This window comes from Ceratotherium simum, chromosome 17 (genome assembly GCF_057802395.1).
Source record: "Ceratotherium simum simum isolate JZ-2026a chromosome 17, ASM5780239v1, whole genome shotgun sequence".
Classification (NCBI taxonomy): domain Eukaryota; kingdom Metazoa; phylum Chordata; class Mammalia; order Perissodactyla; family Rhinocerotidae; genus Ceratotherium; species Ceratotherium simum.
Genome location: NC_141916.1, coordinates 28,338,848 through 28,358,158, shown reverse-complemented (window position 1 = coordinate 28,358,158; position 19,311 = coordinate 28,338,848). Strand labels below are relative to the sequence as shown.

The 19,311-nt window shown below is 36.5% G+C and overlaps 1 protein-coding gene across 10 annotated transcripts in view; it reads right to left on the bottom strand.

The window, feature by feature from the left end:
- Positions 1-19,311, bottom strand: part of KIF21A (kinesin family member 21A) — a 146,061-nt gene that overhangs the window by 100,740 nt on the left and 26,010 nt on the right. For 3 of the 10 annotated variants that reach the window (XM_087442567.1, XM_087442570.1, XM_087442565.1), the window contains exons 1-2: positions 5,011-5,026; positions 1,242-1,333 (exon numbers count right to left, since the gene is read on the bottom strand). The exons of 1 other annotated variant lie outside the window; for it this stretch is intronic. In XM_087442567.1, coding sequence (XP_087298693.1) covers positions 1,242-1,324 — 83 coding nt within the window. In that variant the 5' untranslated portion in view covers positions 1,325-1,333; positions 5,011-5,026. Of the gene's footprint in view, positions 1-1,241; positions 1,334-3,936; positions 4,019-5,010; positions 5,117-5,353; positions 5,501-6,488; positions 6,675-10,184; positions 10,342-19,311 lie in introns of those variants that run through there. 6 more of the 10 variants (XM_087442569.1, XM_087442571.1, XM_087442562.1 and 3 more) reach the window with 5 other exon arrangements.

The following is a 19,311-nucleotide window of genomic DNA, read 5'->3' as shown; positions in this document are numbered from 1 at the left end:
CAGAAATAAACAGTATCGAATCTGCTTATTTACTCAGGTTGTAGTGAGGCTAAAATGAAGTCATGAGAAGTTACTTAAAGAGCCCAAAGAAATATACACATATTTTGTAATTATAGTATACATTTCAAACATGTTTCTCTTATCTATCCTCTCAGACATCTTGTAGGTAGTGGCTCTAATCTCTCCTCTGAAGTCGTAAGGGTTTACCAAACTGCTATGCCTAAGGGTTCTCCATGACATGAAAGCCAATCAAAGAAACATTTTTGGTAGAATAAGAATTCCAAGACAAAATACTATAAAGCTTTTTTCCTCTCTGCAAGATGCTTACCTTTATTCCATTATATTTAAACATCAAATCTTATGTTTTGCTCATGTTAGCACTCTCTATATATGAATGTTTTCATCTCATTATGATAACCAAGATGAAGGAAATGGAATCATGCAAAACTGAAGTATAAGAGAAAGAAGGAGAACAGATATGCTTAAGGGAGTTGAAATGTTGGGAATATGCCTTTGTAGACCATGTCAAGATGTAAATTTTTTTATTTTGTGACAATTACCTGAACTACTTTAACATATTTATGTGAACAGCCATTGACTATCCTCGGATTTAAAACTGGAATCTTTAACCATTCTGAGAGCTAAATTTAAGAAGGAAACCAGCTTAGATGCATCTCATGCTAACCAAACAGCTTAGTTCATTAAACTCATGTATTTGTCCTAGCTTTTCTGAGCGTTGAGCTAAATGCTGGGAGCACAAGATGACTAGGAACCAGTAGAGAACAGAAGCATGAAAATAAATAATTGCAATATTGTGTAATATGTGCAATAACAGAAACCTATATAAAGGTTATCATAAACCCGGTAAAAAGGGGAGAGTAATAAATTGCACTAACAATATTAACAAAGGATAACAAAAAGAATCTCACTTGACTCTCTTGCATTCAGAACACCATCATCTCTCTTAAATACATTACTGTATTTCTAAAATTTTTATCTGAGCATGTTACCCACTTATTTTAAAACCTTTAATTCAAACTCTCTATTATGTTATGCAAGAAAGACTTCAGCAATTTTTTTCCTTACCTCCATCAGATATACACTCCCCTTTCTACAAATCCAATCCATCCTCCAAAGTCTACACAATGACCTCCCCAGCATTCTAGCCCATATTGACCTTTTCCTTCTCTGAACTCTTAGGGCATTTATTGGCTTTATGACTCATTTTATGCTAAATTTACCTTGCCATACATTGCTCTTTCCCATTAATTGAACGTGTCTGTTTTCCCATACAGAAGGCAAAATCTTTAATCCCAAAATCCATTCCTTGTACCTGTTTTGGAAAAAGCATAAATTCCACAAATACTTGGTTGAAATACACGGTAAGTATTGTAAAAATCATTCTTTAATTGATTTATAATGGAACCACAAGTTCAAAAACAGTAACTAAAGTTAATCATCCTTCTGTTCTCAGATAAAACTTGAAGAAAGTTATTATTCACTAAAAAGTTAACATTTATTATATTCTTAACTCTCACATTGTAAAATGTTTCTTGACAGCCAGGTTAGTAGTTTTAAGACCTTTATAACCAAAACTTTTCCTTATGCCTGCACTCTTTTTTAATGAAGAAAAAGAATCCCACTATTTTAAGTGAATCTGCAAGGAATCATTTGGTTCCCCACTCATTCATTTATTAAACAAATACTTACAACTACTATTTGCCAAGCAGTAGAGAAAGAGCACTGAATAAGGCAGACAAAGTGCCTAACCTCAAGTAGCTTAGATTCTAATGAGGAAGAAGTTAGTGTGTGTCCAATGGTGATAAATGCAATGGAGAAAACTAAAGCAGTGGGCCGGCCCCGTGGCTTAGCGGTTAAGTGCGTGCCCTGCGCTGCTGGCGGCCTGGGTTGGGATCCCAGGCGCGCACCAACACACCGCTTCTCCGGCCATGCTGAGGCCACGTCCCACATACAGCAACTAGAAGGATGTGCAACTATGATATACAACTATCTACTGGGGCTTTGGGGAAAAAAAGGAGGAGGATTGGCAATAGATGTTAGCTCAGAGCCGGTATTCTTCAGCAAAAAGAGAGGAGGATTAGCAAGGATGCTAGCTTTCTGATCTTCCTCAGAAAAAAAAAAAAAAACTAAAGCAGAAAAAGGAGTAGAGGATCAGGGTTGAGGGAGTAAGTAGGTTGCTATTTTATATAGAGTGGTCAGAGAAGGCCTATCAGTGAGATGATATTTCAGGCGATGTTTGAACAAAGGCTTGAAGAAAGAGAAGTCATCATGCAGATATTTGCAGGAAGAGTGTTACAGACAAAAGAGGGAGCAGCAAGTGTAGAGGTCCTGTAACGTGCATTTGCTTTTTAGAATATTTAATTCTGCTATAGAAGATGAGTAAGTGTATAGTTCATAAGACATAGGTGATGCACCAATCATAGAAAAGTAGTGAGTAGTTTGCGAGACACAGGCAGAATTCATAAGATGTGTTAAACACATAAATGGAAGTAGTTAATAAGTAGAGCATGAGTCCGTAAACTGGAATGGAAGGACCAAGAGGAACCTAAAGTCATGAGGCACTAAATATGCAAGAGGCTCTGAATATTCAAGAGCTCTAAATGTGAAACACCTGATGTATTAAATATTCATGAACACTAAATAAACATGATACGTATGAGACACTCTATATGTATGAGGTTATCCCACATGTTCTCTGCCCAAGAAACACAAGCTGGGCCGGCTCCGTGGCTTAGCGGTTAAGTGCGCGCGCTCTGATGCTGGCGGCCCGGGTTCGGATCCCGGGCGCACCCCGAGGCACCACTTCTCCATCCAACGCGAGGCCAAGTCCCACGTACAGCAACTAGAAGGATGTGAACCTATGACATACAACTATCTACTGGGGCTTTGGGGGGAAAAAAATGAATAAATAAAATCTTTAAAAAAAATTAAAAAAAAAAAAAAAAGAAACACAAACAAAACCCACAGCTGTTCAGCAAGCTAACTGACAAGCTACATTGGTAAGTCCAGGCATACTAGCCCCTGTGTCTCTCCAAACAAGTATGTGTCACTGGTATTACCAGGGCATCTTCTATCTGGTTAGGCCTCTCACTCACCTCACTTCTGGTCCTCTCTGCTGTTAAGGCAGAGAGAGAAAAGACATATGAAAACTGCATACCCCAAGATTCAAGGAACATGGTCTTTCACTCACTGTGCCCTCTCCTAAGTGTGTTAACTTTACCCCATTTCGTTCCCCTTCCTTCTCACACGCGTTTTAAATCGATTTAATAAACCGTGCGCTTGAGCATCTTAATTTGCCCTGTGAGCTTTTCTGTTTCACGACCTCTGATAGATCGCCTGGCATTGCACTTGGAGACTACCATTTCCCAAACAACAGGCCCTCAGACCAAGTGCTCCTGGCAGGTTAAAAGAACAGTCTGGAGGCCAGTGGGGCAGGGAAAGAATAAGAGAGAGAAAAGGAGAGAGCAGGAGTTCAAATCTTTAGAGACTGCATCATGTAGACCCTTGTAAGCTATTGTAGAGAACAGCTTTTACCTCCAGTAAGAGGGGAAGCAATTGTAGCTCTTGACAACTACCAAAGAAGGTAGCCACCTTTATCCTTGTTTTAGAGACAAGGGAACTGAGGCACAGGGAGATTCAGTTACTTGCCCAACTGCACTGAACTATGGAGTGGCAGAGCCAAGATTCAAATACTGATCATTTAATCTGACACCAGGGTCCATGTTCTTCACTACCTCACTATACCGACCCTGTCTCTGCATGAAGCCCATGTCTTTGGTGCAGGCATATTGACTGTGTCTGGATTTTCTGTGGCTTTTCTTTACCTCCTGATTAGATAATCTAGTGCATATCAATACCTGAATTTTGATTGAGTCTCTAGTATTTCCTGAGAGACTGCCTGAAGGACCTAATTACCTTCTTAGAGAGCAGTCTCCATGATCGTAGGGTTTCTTCCTGCCCCAACTCTCAAGTCCTTATCTTTGCTGGCCCCATGTTATTGAGGCACATCATATGGAGTTTACAAGGCCAAGATTCCCATCAATTCTTTTTTTTTTTTTTTTTTTTTTAAAGATTTTATTTATTTATTTTTCCCCAAAGCCCCAGCAGATAGTTGTGTGTCACAGCTGCACATCCTTCTAGTTGCTGTATGTGGGACGCGGCCTCAGCATGGCCGGAGAAGCAGCGCGTCGGTGCGAGCCCGGGATCCGAACCCGGGTCGCCAGCAGCGGAGCGCGCTCACTTAACCACCAAGCCACGGGGCCGGCCCTCCCATCAATTCTTTGTTCTAAGGAACATAGAATATATATAGAAAATGTATAATTCTATTCATTTCTTATAACCTTTGTTAATATACATATATGTGTATATGTTATATATATATGTATATATAACATATATGTTATAGAATCTTAGGAAAATACAAGAAACTAAAAAGGAAGATAAAAAGTGTCTATATTCCAGCCCAGAGAATGCTACTTGTTAATATGTACTTACTTCAGATTTTAGATAAACACACTTTCATACGTGCCATATACATAATTTCTGTTTTCGTATTTTTAACTCAATTAGGGTAATTAAGTAGGTATACAATTTTTATACTGTTCTTTTTATTTATTTATTTGTGTGTGTGTGTGTGTGTGTGTGTGTGAGGAAGATCAGCCAATCTTCCTCTTTTTGCTAAGGAAGACTGGCCCTGGCCTAACATCCATGCCCACTTTATATGGGACATCGCCACAGCATGGCTTGACAAGAGGTGCGTAGGCGCGCGCCCAGGATCGAACAGGTTGGCCACAGCAGAGCGCGCACACTTAACCGCTTGCGCCACCAGGCTGGCTCCTATACTGTTCTTTTTAAAATAAGGTTATTTCCGTTTACATGGACAATATCTTAAGTGGATTTGATAGTTTCTTATTTAGTAGTGTCATGACTAAGACCAAATTTCCCTGTTTTAATCTTTATGACATGTGTCTTTCCATTCTGTATACTCACTAGTTGCTCAGGCCAATAATCTTGGATTTTTCTTTGTCACATTTCACCTCTAATCCATCAGCAAATCCTGTTGGCTCTACCATCTAAAATATACAATATTCAAATAATTTCTCATCGCCTCCACTGTTGCCACTCTATTCCAAGTCACTGCCATCTCTTGTCTGAATTATTGTAGTACCTTTTAAATTCACCTCCCTGCTTCTGAGCCTCTACAGTCTATTTTCTAGACAGTGGTACTTCTAAAATGGAAGTCAGATCACATTACTCTTCTGCTCTTCCTGGTTATAGGGAAAACCCCTAGCCCCAGGGCTTTAGAGCTACTTTCCATGGTAACTTTCTTTACCCCTGGCTGGATGCTCAGCCCCCACTTTAGGTGATGGAGAAGGAGAGGAGAATCCAGGATCTTTTAAATGCTAGAACAGGAGCGTCTTCAACTGGTGCCACTTTCTTGCTAATCACAGCAGTTTGCAAATAGTATCAAACACTATCACTAGGTGGAGAAATAGAGAAAGGATGATTTAGAACGAAGCTCTTAATCTGTGCAGAAATAGAAGTATAATGATGTACACCTGAAATTTATACAATGTTATAAACCAATGTTACTGCAATAAACAAAAAATTAAAAAAAAAAAAAAAAAAAAGAATGACGCTCTGAAGACTATCTTATCCCTAAGGAAAAACAAGATATACCACCAAAGATATATAGTTCTGATGGTGCATCAGAAATCAGGACCAAAAAATCTAAAGCATAAAATGGCTAATTATACCAAAGGAGCAAACCATCCTCTGTCTAGGTTTTATAAAGGTTCCTGGAGATGAGTAGTTTTTATAGAATTATGTTAATGAGAACCAGACTAAAAGATTAATTTAATCCTAGAGAATAAATATTTGTTAAGCATTCACTTTTTGAAAAGCCCTATGTTGGCACTGGTGAGAAACAAAGATGAATAAGACGAGAGTTTACCCTCAGAGAGCTTGCATTTCAGAGAATTCAGACTTAAAAAATGTCTCTTCCTTAAAAAATATAAGATAAAATGATAATTACTGCAAAAGGATATCAAAAAATACTCTACGAACCCAAAGAGAACTATTGTCAAAAGGAAATCAGGAAAAGTTCAGAGATTATAGTACAGAAGAAGAAATAGAACATTTGTAAGGCATAGTTGCTACAGTAGCAAGCTGTAGCTTTCAGAAGAGCTAAAAGATTAGAGAATGATACAGGAAAATGAATTTGTTTCTAGGTCAAAAGAAACAAGAATAATAGACAGGAATGTAGAGTGGTAAAAAAAACAAAATTTTCAAAGTAAATTCTTTTCCCAGTTGCCCCGTCTTACAAAGACAATTTTTGAAAAACATTTCTAATCCTGAAAAAAATGCTTTAGATGAAAGTTTGGTATACCAAGGATTGAAGGGTGTTCACAACAAAACGTTATTAACAACAGTAAAGGCCAAGTTCCCATGATTCTACAGACACTTACCGAGGCAGCTCAAAGAACTTGAGAGTGCATGGGAGGAACGCGGGGCTAAGAGCCAAACACTGAATCAAAGCCAGTGCCCAGAATATCGATCAAAAGCATGTCTTCATGAGAAGTGTTTAAAGTGTTTCCTTTGCTTAAATTCTTCTCAAATCTTTTTCAGGAAAAGGTATTTTGGTAGACACTTACCTTTTGGAAATGGGATTTTAGGATTAGTAACGAATGCATTTATCAATTATATGTAATATTAAAAAAAGGAGAGCTGTACAAATAACATGAAAACCAGTTTATCCAAAATGTCTTTTGAACCATTGACTCAACGTATTTCCTTGCCAAGCTACTTCTGAGTTGCAAATATACAACTATGAAAATATGCAGAGATATAGACTCAGTATATTTGAGTCATTCATTCTTCCTACTACTCCTATAAACAGAAAATTATATACATTGAGATAACAAAAACAAATCAAACAAAGCTAGCGGCCCCCAAAAACTGTGTATTTGGACATTCTGAATAATTGGCATACAGAATAATCTAGTTCTAGAAAAAGAAAGGTAATTGCTTTTTAGGGGATTTTATAGACTTAGGAAGAGACACTAAAGACATTTTATTTCATATAACACAAAAGGATCTCTATTAGACATATACCAGAATATTAGAAATCTTTCTGAACTACCAAAACCACTTGTGTAGAGCAGGAGTAGGTCAATTTCTTTCTAGAAAGAAAGGCAAAGAGAAAGTTATAATGGTGGTTTAAAGTTCTGTTAGGTTTAGAACCATTTTCTTTAGATATTCTCTAAGGGGTTCTGAGATATTTCTAAAATAAAAGGAACTCCTTTCATCTCTACTGAGAATTAGTTCTACCCTGGTAGAACTAACATACATTATATTACTGGGGGAAAAAAGTGTATATATGACCTAAAAATTATAAAATACTCTCCAATGCTTTAAAAAAAAAATACTACCAACATATGATTATGGTGCTTCTTCACGAAGCACCATTTGGCATCTGCTTGTGAGAACTGGCACAACATATGATTCAAGAATTCATGTATTCAAGATTCATGTGTTCAAGTATTCACGATTCAAGAATGTATGCCATCCCCACTTAAAAATCAAGAACCCAATAATGAGCCTTTCCCACTTTAGGACAAGAATACACATCAAGGGCCCGCCCCGTGGCTTAGCGGTTAAGTGCGCGCGCTCCGCTCCTGGCGGCCCGGGTTCGGATCCCGGGCACGCACTGGCGCACCACTTCTCCGGCCATGCTTAGGCCGCGTCCCACATGCAGCCGCTGGAAGGATGTGCAACTACGACATGCAACTATCTACTGGGGCTTTGGGGAAAAAGAAATAAATAAATAAAATTATAAAAAAAAAAAAAGAATACACATCAAAAAACTTCAAACACTCCCTCTTGACACAAAAACCTAAAGCTCATTCATTTACCCATCCGTTCACTCATCAAACATTGTTGAACACCTGGGTACTCTGTGCAAAAGAGTAAGCTACACAATGAGAATACAAAGATATATAACACACAATCCATGCCCTTACACAGCTCACAGTCTAGAGTTTGTAAGATAAAGTATATTTACTGTTTAAAAATATGCTAAAATCTAATCAGCATGCTAACTTTTCTAATCAGAAAACTTCAACCATGTCTGCTGATGTATACGTATATGGTTATACACAAAATTGCAATATGTATATACATAAGTGTGTATACACATACATTTTCTTTTTTTTAACGCTTCAATTTTAGATAGCTTATATAGTGTGATATCATGGAACGAGCACTGGTCTAGGAGTCAAGACTCACATTCTAGTCCAGCTCAGCTGCTTACCAGCTACGTGACCGAGGGCAGGTCACTAACTTGCATTAGCCTGTTTCCCAATGCACAAGTGACGTTACTAATACCTGTTTTACCTACTTCACAGGCTTATTATAAAGATAAAATGGCAAAAGATGTAATAGTGTCTATTAAACTGTAGAACTCTATACAAATGTACATCATGAGAACTTATTTTAACTCCCAAAGCTATTAAAATAGCTAAAATATTTTCATGTAAGTTTTTAAAACATCCTCAGCTTAACAGCAAAGTCTAACTCCTTTAAGACTAATGTTAAAGATTTAAGGAAAATTGAGTTAATGTTGAAGAACAGCCACCTGAACAAAGTTTCTCAAAGGACCAGATACATCTTAATCACCAAGGAGCCTGTTCAACATGCTGACTTGTAAATCTGTATCTCTAGAGCGCTGGGTTTGGGAATCCACAAGTTTATCAAGCACCTAGGAGATTCTTACACATATTAAAATGTTAAGAGTCACTAACCTATGGCGAAAGATCACTTTATCTCTCTGATCTTACTAGCAAATAAGATCAGAAAAAAAGGGTGTCTTTATTAGAAAATAAAACATCACCTAGAATAATTACTGCACTTTCCAGCTCCTTTGAAAATATTTTTTAATTAAGAAAGAATAAGATGTGCTAGATATTAGTTCCACTACCTTATATAGTGCTAAAAATAAATCTGAGCTGTTACTCTTTTTTATAACTAAAAAACACATCCAAAAGCAGTTGGGAAATATGCAATAAGCATTTTGGGCCTTTAATATAAAAATTCTCCTTTCCCTTGAGTTAACACAATTTAGTATAAATGCCACGTACTCCATGCAACGTAATACTATCATCATGTTTCATGATATAAATAACATAAAAATATGTAGTCAATAGTTCTGCAAGTATGCTTTCTAATAAACAAGACTTCTTACCTGTTCCTAAACTGAATTTTATATAAATACAATACAAAGAATAAAATAGAATTTTAAGAGTTCTTCTTGGCAAATTAAGTATAAAGTTACTCATACCTAACATATTTTCAGCAATACATATATTATTCCAAATATTATATATTCCTTACTGAGCCAACACAAATTTCAAATGCACAGTGTTAAACAAATTCCACCTATGTAAATTAAATTTTCACATGGACTTTTTATTTTCAAATTAAAAAAATACATAGTAGATGTCATTAAAATATATAATGGAGGTTTTAAAGCTATTTATGTGATAAAATTATAATTGAGAACTTACTTTTTAAATTGTCTTTAATATTAAATGCTATTTTAAAAAGTAAAAGATTAATTAGAAAAATATACAGAATTTACTGTTCAAAAAACGTATCTTCACCAAAATAATTGCAACGTTTTTAAGAATGTCAATGTAAAAAAATCTATTTGTTTATGTAATAAAAATATCTAGGATCTTACGTAAAATTGTAGCCATGTAATAAAACTGTAATGCAGAAAAAATTTAAATAGTAACAGTCAAATAAAGCACTGTTGAAAAGCTTCATACAGTTCTTTAAATATTCCTTACATTAACATTTAAGAAACAAAAACCTACACACACTTTTCCTTGCAGCTGCTTTATAAAAGTGTATATAAAGTTCCAAAACAAACTACTAAGAAAAGCCCCACATTATTGTTGCATGTTTCTTACTAACAGACGTGTCTCTGTTTAAAACAGAAGGCTGCCTGTTCACTGAAATGACTGAAAACACGCAGTTGGTCATTCTTAACTAGGCCATAAGAAAAAAATATGCAATAAGAAAAATAATAAATTCACTCAATAGTGGGCAAAATAGTAATAGGACAGTTATAAAGCCATCATTATATCAATTATGTGACTAACCTTTTGTTTTGTATACAAAAAAACTCCCCTTTAGCTCATATGTAAAGCAAGTTTTTACATATTTCTTTCTTGGCCATCCTTCATGTTCAAGTCAAAGAAAGCTTAGAATACTCCAAAAAACTTCTGTAAATTCTAACAGAAACTTGAAGTTACAGAACATAGCCTGTTAAAAAAAAAAAAAATACTATTACTTCACACCCTAACAGCACCTCCCCTCCAAAAAAAAAAAAACCTACAAAGTAATATTTCCAAGTTTCAACAACTTTTTAAGCAATATATTCGGTACATAAAATGAAAATGAAGACAATTCAAGGTCATTACAGTGTGATTATACCTCATTCAAGGAAAACTGTAATGTTGTATTATCTTCAGAGGGAAATGGACAAATCAGTGTCTCTATCAACCCAACTACAGAGGAAGTAGCATCAACAGATAAGGAATTCAAAGACTCTGGATTTAAAAAGCACGGCAAAAAAGCCAAAGAATGCTAAATGATTAGCCTTTTGACCTCTACATACACTTTAATACCCAATCAATGCTCACCTCCCACAAAAGCCACCTATGTTTCCCAAAGTGTTCATACCCTCCTTTGAAGGGACAAAGCTTGTGGTCTAGTGATCCATTTGGCATTTATCATTTGCTTACTTATGTATCCTTTTAGGTGTGTATCACTTAACTTGGCAGGTAGACTCTAAGCTTTTCAAGAGAAAAGACTGTTTTATTCCTTTCTTGGCTTCACCATGTTAACTCACCTTTTATTCCTTCTCAAAGATGTTGAGCTCCCTAACTCCCTTTTCTCTCGTGCCTCCACAATCCTCACTCTAAATTTATGATCACAATCTTCAAATGAGCCCCCAGCACTACTAAAAGGCTCTTCTATATCCCAAATTAATTTACTCACTCACTCTCCAAAATAACTATTTCACCGCTTCTCCTCCAACATGCCCAACCCCACTCCCAGCTAATCCCCTTGTTTCCTACTTCAGTGAGAAAAGACAAGCTATCAGAACAAAACTTGATCTTCCCACTCCCAAATCTACTCATATACTTTGCTTTCAATACTGTTAAAATGAATGCACATTCCTTGTTCCTATCTAAGGTCAATCTCTCCACTTGTAGGCTACATTCCCTCATTTCTCACCTACTTGAAAACTTTATTCCTGGAATTATCCTTCAGCTCCCGCATTCTTCCCTCTCTACTAGATCACTCTCAGCACACAAACATTTTATAATTGCATTCCTCTCTTTATGCCTCAGATTTCTCATTTTCACAATAGGAGTAAAAATAGTACCTACTTTATATAGTCACTGTGAAGATTATTAAATTATAATTATTATCATCATGTCTAAAATCCATCACTTAACCTCATGTGCCCCTCTAGCTACCACATTTTCTAATTCTTGTTAGGGCAATCTCAAAATAGTGGCCTATTCTTGCTGTCTCTAATTCCTCATTCTCTCCTCAACCTCCTCCACTCAGGTTTGTCACCACTAATCTCTGAAAACCCACTGGAAAAGACACTAATGGCTACCATGTAACCAAATCCTACAGTCTATTCTCAGTCTTCAAATAAATAATAGCCAATACATATTAAACACTTACTATGCTGCCAGGCAGTCACTTAATCGTCACAAGAACCCTGTGAGACAGGTACTATAATTATCTCATTTTAAAGAGGAAACCAAGATACCGAGATTAAGTAACCTGCTCAAGGTTCCACAGCTTACTCAATCTCTCAGCAAGTTCTAGAGAAAAGCACATGATTTGACTTTACTCTACCAATCATTTTAACAAATGTGATTCCCAATTCCTTCACAAGCAAAAAGCCGGTGTCCCTATACTATTCACAGTCATTCTCAATCTCTCTTAACCCATGCCTCATTCCAAAAAACAAACAAAAATCTCCCTCTATTGGTCTTTTACACATTATATCTGGCATAAAGTCAATAAGGTCAAGACATATGTAATAGAAGAAGGAAAATGTGACAAATAATGAAGAGAAAAAGAACAGATAATGGAAACAAATCCACAGATAATCAAGAGGTTGGAGTTAGCTAACAAGAATTATAAAATAACTATTACAAATATATTAAAGAAAAGATGAACAAAATGAGTGAAAAGATAGAGAATTTCAAAAGAGAATTTGAATTTAGAAAAAATAGATATTGTAGAGCTGAAAAATACAGTATCGGAAATCAAGAACTAACTGAACAGATTTAACAGCAGCTTAGGCAAAAAAGACATGTTTGGCTCAAAAAAGATCAATAAAAAATATCCAATTTGAAGTATAGAATGAAAAAATAACAAGAAGAGAAGAGAGCATAAGGGAGATGGGGGACACTCTCAACATATAACATACATATAATTGGAGTCCCAGGAGAAGAGCAAGAAAATGAGGTAGAAGCAATACTTGAAAAGATAATGACCAAGAAACTTCCAAAACTGATAAAAGCCATAAACTTGGAGATTTAAGAAACTCAATGAACCCCAAGCAAATAAAGTTGAGTTTATGGTAAGAAATATTACTAAAGATACAGAGGAATATTTCATAATGATAACAGGATTGTGATAGAATAATGCTGACCCCAATATGTCCATGTCCTAATCCTTGGAACTTGTCAAAATGTTACCTTATATGGCAAAAGGGACTTTGCAGATGTGACTATATTAGGGATCTTGAGATGGAGCATTATCCAGCATGGTACCCCACATTAGATCAGGTAGGTCTAATCCAATCATAAGAGTCCTTATAAGAGAAAAGGTAATGTGAAGATGAAAACAGAGATTAAAGATGCTATTCTGCTGGCTTTGAAGATGGAGGAAGGGCCATGAGCCAAGGAAAACAAGGACTACAGTGGTAGAAGCTAGAAAAGGTACGGAAAGGGACTCTCTCCTAAAGCCTCTGGAACACCCTGGTTTCAGTCCAATGAAACCCACTTTGCATTTCTGACCTCCAGAACAGTAAGGTAATAAGTTTGAGTTATTTTAAGACAGTAAGTTTATGGCAACTTGTTAAGCAGCAGTAGAAAACTAATACAAGGATCAATAAAAAAAGAAAATATAAAAATCCTGAATGTCTCTACCCAAAAATATGGCTTCAAATATAAAAAGCAAAAATTGACATAACAAAACGAAATCAAATTATCATAGTTGAAGAATGTTAACTCATATCTTTTAGTTATTAATAAAATAAGCAGACTTAAAAAAATCAGTAGAGATATGGAAGATTTAAGCAATACTATTAACTATCTTGACCTAGTTAATATTTATAAAACACTAAATACAGCCATTGTAGAATACACATTCTTTAACTGCACATGTAACATTTACCAAAACAGACCATATGCTGGGCCATAAAGTAAGTCTCTACAAATTTCAGAGAACTGAAATCATACTAAGTATATTCTCTGACCACAGTGGAATTAAACTAGAAATAAACAACACAAATAACTTTAAAACTTCTAAATACTGGAAAATTAAGCAAATTACAGAGCTCCTTCTCTCTCCCTCCTCCCCTCCAAAATTCTCATACCTTGGAGACTTGGGGAGAGGAGAAAAAGAGAGAGAATGCTTCTCCCTGCTCTGAAAAGTCCATGCCCTCATTCAGACTCATCTTTGTCTTTGACACTGCTCCTCTTCTCTGTAAAGCCTTTCCTTTTGCCTTTCCACCAATTCCTGCTGCCTCTTAAGTCCAAGCTTAGACCTAGTATTTGCCATGAAGCAGTCCCTAACGATCTCAACTTGCCCTCAACTTTTAGACCACATATTGTGCATGCCTCTTTTAGCTCTCAATCACCTCTTATCGCAAAGTATTATTTAAATATTTCACATGTGTGAACACTAATTCTTCAATAAGAATGTCAGCTATTTAACTATATAATCTATACCTTACAGACTGGACCAGCAACATGACCCTCAACTGGGAAGCTTGTTAGAAACGCAGAATCTCAGGCCCCACCCCAAACCTACTAAACTAAAATCTGCATTTTAATACAATCCTCAAGTGACTGGAATGCATAATGAGGTTTGAAATGCTATGCCTATAGTGATTCTTTTTAATCCATTACAATGAATTATACGTAGAAGCAATTCAATAAATACTATTCAAAGTGATCTAAAAACATATAAAGAACTCACATATCTCAACAAAAAAACTAACAACCCCATTAAAAAAATGGGCAAAAGATCTGAACAGACATTTCTCTAAAGAAGATATACAGATGGCCAACAGGCACATGAAAAGATGTTCAACATCATTAATTATCAGGGTAATGCAAATCAAAAGTACAATACGATATCACCTCACTCCCGTCAGAATGGCTATAAGTCACAAGACAGGAAATAACGAGTGTTGGAGAGGATGTAGAGAGAAGAGAACTCTCATACACTGTTGGTGGGAGTGCAAACTGGTGCAGTCACTATGGAAAACAGTTTAGAGATTCCTCAAAAAATTAAGAATAGAACTACCATATGATCCAGCTATTCCACTGCTGGGTATTTATCCAAAGAACATGAAAATATGAATGAATCATGATATATGCACCCTCATGTTCACTGCAACATCATTCACAATAGCCAAGGCTTGGAAGCAACGGTTCACCGGTTTGGATCCCAGGCACACACTGATGCACTGCTTATCAAGCCATGCTGTGGCGGCATCCCATATAAAGTGGAGGAAGATGGGCATGGATGTTAGCCCAGGGCCAGTCTTCCTCAGCAAAAAGAGGAGGAGTGGCAGATGTTAGCTCAGGGCCAATCTTCCTCACACACAAAAAAAGATGTGGTATATATAAACAATGGAGTACCACTCAGCCATAAAAAAGGATGAAATCTGGCCATTTGTGACAACATGGATGGACCTTGAGGGTATTATGCTAAGTGAAATAAGTCAGAGGGAGAAAGCCAAATACCGTATGATCTCACTCCTAAATAGAAGATAAAAGCAACAACAAACAAATACATAGAGACAGAGATTGGATCGGTGTTTACCAGAGAGGAAGGGGGGAGGGAGGAGAGCAAAAGAGGTGATTAGTCACATGTGTATGGTGATGGATTGTAATTAGTCTTTGGGTGATGAACATAATGTAATCTACACAGAAATCAAAATATAATGATGTACACCCAAATTTTATATAATGTTATACACCAATGTCACCACAATGAAAAATAAATAAAAATAATTTTAAAAATAAATAAATAAATAAAAATATAACATGTTTGCTGCTACATTTTTTTTTTTTTTGGTGAGGAAGATTGGCCTTGAGCTAACATCTGTTGCCAAGTCTCCTCTTTTTGCTGAGGAAAATTGGCCCTGAGCTAACATCCATGCCCATCCTCCTCTATTGCGTATGTGTGACACCGCCACAGCATGGCTTGATGAGCAGTGTATAGGTCCCTGTCCAGGATGCAAACCTGCGAACCCGAGGACGCCTAAGCAGAGTACGCAAACTTAGCCACTATACCACCGGGCTGGCCCCCATGCTGTTACATTTTAACAACTGAAAAGCACACAACAAATTTAAGGTCAGAAAAAAAAATATTTTCAGGGAGGAAAATGATTAACGATATGTCGGTAGACACATCTAAAATCTAGGCACACAGCAACAAGCCTATAAAAATCAAGGTTTACGTTTCTCCTGCTTATTGTCTAGACATTCTGCAGAAGATATTTAAATGTGTGACTAGTCACTAAGAATAAGGACCCAGGATGAAAAAGAAAATCATGATGCAAAGGAAAAGAAAGCCTAGCTGAATATCAATTGGACGAAAAGAAACTGTTGAAAGGTAATTGGAAATACATCTATTTTAAATAGTGCATCTGCCATAATTAGAGCAGTAACTCAAACACCACTTTACAAATACCTACCTCCTCCGAACTGCCTCACTCCCACCTCAAGCCCTCAAGTGTATGATGTTTAATTTTGCTCTAAAATGCTACCCTAAAACTACCTCTGGATTTTAATAAATGTTATATGGGTTACCAGAGTGCTGAAAAACTCTCATACATTTACAAAATGAGAAAAATATCTCATTTAAAACAAATAAATATGAATTTACTTTTCTGTCATTTTGGAGGACCTACATAATGGTTTTGAAGTTTGAATTTGAAAGCACTTGATAGCGTATTCTTTTGTTTGTTTTGAGACCATTAATACGGCAAATCATTTAGGAATGCCTCCTCTACTTTTTCAGGCCAAACACCCATCTTGACCTATCTAAACTTCTTTAAAAAAAATTAATATGGCACCTGAGAAGGTACCAAGAAGAATAAGTAACATTTCATTATCTTGACACTGTAGTATCTAAAAATCTTTGTTTCTAGTTTAAACACATAAATTAGTAGCTTATTTTGTATGCCCAGTTTCTTACTCCCATTTCGGAAACAATTGGTCACTTCTTCCCTCCTGCTCCTACCTATTCAATGCTATTCCACTTAAACAAAACATCAACATCTAATCCTTGAGTCCCTTGACCAAGCAGAATGCTTACACGAGGTTCCTCAGGGACAAGATGAAAGTGCATTTAAACAGACACCTACTGTCACACCTCACTTCTTTGTTCTAAGAGAACAAAATCAGTTCTGACAGATAAAGTCCTACAAGGAATCACTAATTCAAATTACTTCAAACCTGGTTGTGAAATAAGAACTAAAACAAATCATACATAGCATCAGATATAAAAATGTATTCAGGCCTTCTCTTTTTTTTGTCATAATAATAAATAAGACCATTAAATGTGACATATGGAATTAAGCTATATTAAAATGCAACTATCTCGTAAAATTATTTTCCCATAGGGAAATGTAATATTTGATAGTTCTGACAGATGAGATCAACAAAATGCCATAAAACAAAATTAATAAACCTGTTTGTTGAAGCTAACAAAAGCGTTGCACTAACACCCACAAAATGGGCATGAATGTACCATATGCTTTGATTTCACAAAGGGTTCAGATATACTCTAGTTTAAATAAATCTCTACATGAAACTTAAAAGAAAACATGGTATCTATAACAAATTGACTAAATTTATAAGATTATAGTTTTGTACCATCTTAAAACTTGGCCTCGCTTTGAGGGCATGGTTTGGATGGCACAACTTCCTTTAAAATAAAAAGCATGGATATTTGACTTATTTTCTTTTTCTTTACATATTAGCAGAAACATTCTAAATCATTCTATATACTTAATACATTTCAGTCAAAGATTTAGACAATTATTCTTCCTGAAGCATAATATAAGATTATGCTTCACCCAATTGTCCCTTTACTCTCTCTTCCCCCACAGTTTATTCGATGACAGAAGTGCAGCTGTGCAGATAGCAGACCAAAAATGATCACTATGAGACCATTAACTGCTATTATATCACTGTCTCTATTCAAAAGATCAGAAGATCCAGCTGATATTTGGTTGACAACTATGTACTGCAAACACAGTCAGAAAATCATTTTTAAAAAACAATTCAAGGGACTGGCCTAGTGGCGTAGTGGTTAAGTTTGTGTGCTCCGCTTAGGTGGCCTGGAATTCACAGGCTGGGATTCTGGGTGCAGACGTATGCACCTCTCATCAAGCCAGGTGGTGGCGACATCCCACATACAAAAATGGAGGAATATGGGCATGGACTTTAGCTCAGGGCTAACCTTCCTCAAGCAAAACGAGGAAGACTGGCAACAGATGTTAGCTCAGGGCCAATCTTCCTCACCAAAAAAAAAAAAAAAAATTAAAAAGCTTTACACAGCTCTTAAAGAATTCTACACAGGCTTGGTAAACACGTGATCCACGCTGAACGTAAGATCTAAAGACCAAATCGATCCATGAGGTCTGGACAATCAGAGGGAGTCTGTAGCACCATAAAACAGGAAGAAATCCATGCATGTAGGCAGGTGAGAATAGGGAAGCCTAGCAGGAGGCAGAGACCGTCAACAGGAATATGAGGTCAAGCAGCAGGCAGAAGTCTGAGCAGATATAGTCAGCACCAGCGAGAGTATGTTCACAGGTATCAGAGACTCAACCACAAAGATTCACTTCATAACAAAAATGTATAGAGTCAATCAACAAATATTTATTGAAGCTCTCCTCTGAGTTAATCACTGTTCTAGATTCTGGTGATCCAGTTATGAATAAAACAAAAAGACTGCTTACTATATACAAAGGTCTGTGCTAAACATTCTGTGAATACAAGCATTGTTTTTGTTGTTGATGTTAGTTCAAGGGAAAGTTTAATGATGAACTAAGCAGTCAACAAAGGCGGGAACTAAGGCACAGGGAGCAACAAGACAGTACAAATTATTGGAATAGTGAGAGAAAGCAGGGCCAAAAGTTCAGTTCCTAGAATCAAGCTATCGAAGACCTAATAATAAAGGTTTAATTCATTCAGCAAAAAAAGTTTATGCCTGTACTAAGTATTAGAATGAAAAAGTTAAAAACATAAGACAAAACTGACCTGAGCCACTGGACCTGAGGACGGCCCGGTGTTTAAGAACAGGATCTGTCCTAGAGTCTGGGGTAATGATAATCTGCAAGTGTTAAGCAGCCTAACTTCAAAGGGAGAGATATACAGGAGCAAGAAGACAGAGAGATCAGTAAGTAAAGATATGTTCAAAGCAATACTTTAGGAAAGAATAACCTGATAGCAATAAAATAGAGAGATTGGAGAGGGACATAAGATAAGGCAGAGGGCATAATAGAAACAGCATGTGATTGGAGGTTAGAAGAGCTGGTTTTAGTCCCTGTTCTTTTACTTATTATTCTCTGATACTTGCAGAGTCTATGTTTTCTCTTCTTTAAAACAGGAATAATAATGAGGCTGGCTGGGTGGCATAGTGGTTAAGTTTGCGCACTCTGCTTTGGCGGCCTGGGGTTCGCAGGTTCAGATCCCGGGCGTGGACCTATGCACCACTCATCAAGCCATGCTGTGGCGGCATCCCATATATAAAATGGAGGAAGATGGGCACAGATGTTAGCTCAGGGCCAATCTTCCTCAGCAAAAAAAAAAAAAAAAAAAAATAGGAATAACAACAAGCTGATTAGAAGGCTCAAGTAAGAAACCATGAGGATTCAGTCTCTAATCTGCAAGGAGCTATACAAATGTTAGTTATTTCTATCATTAGTGAAGAGACTATAGCAAA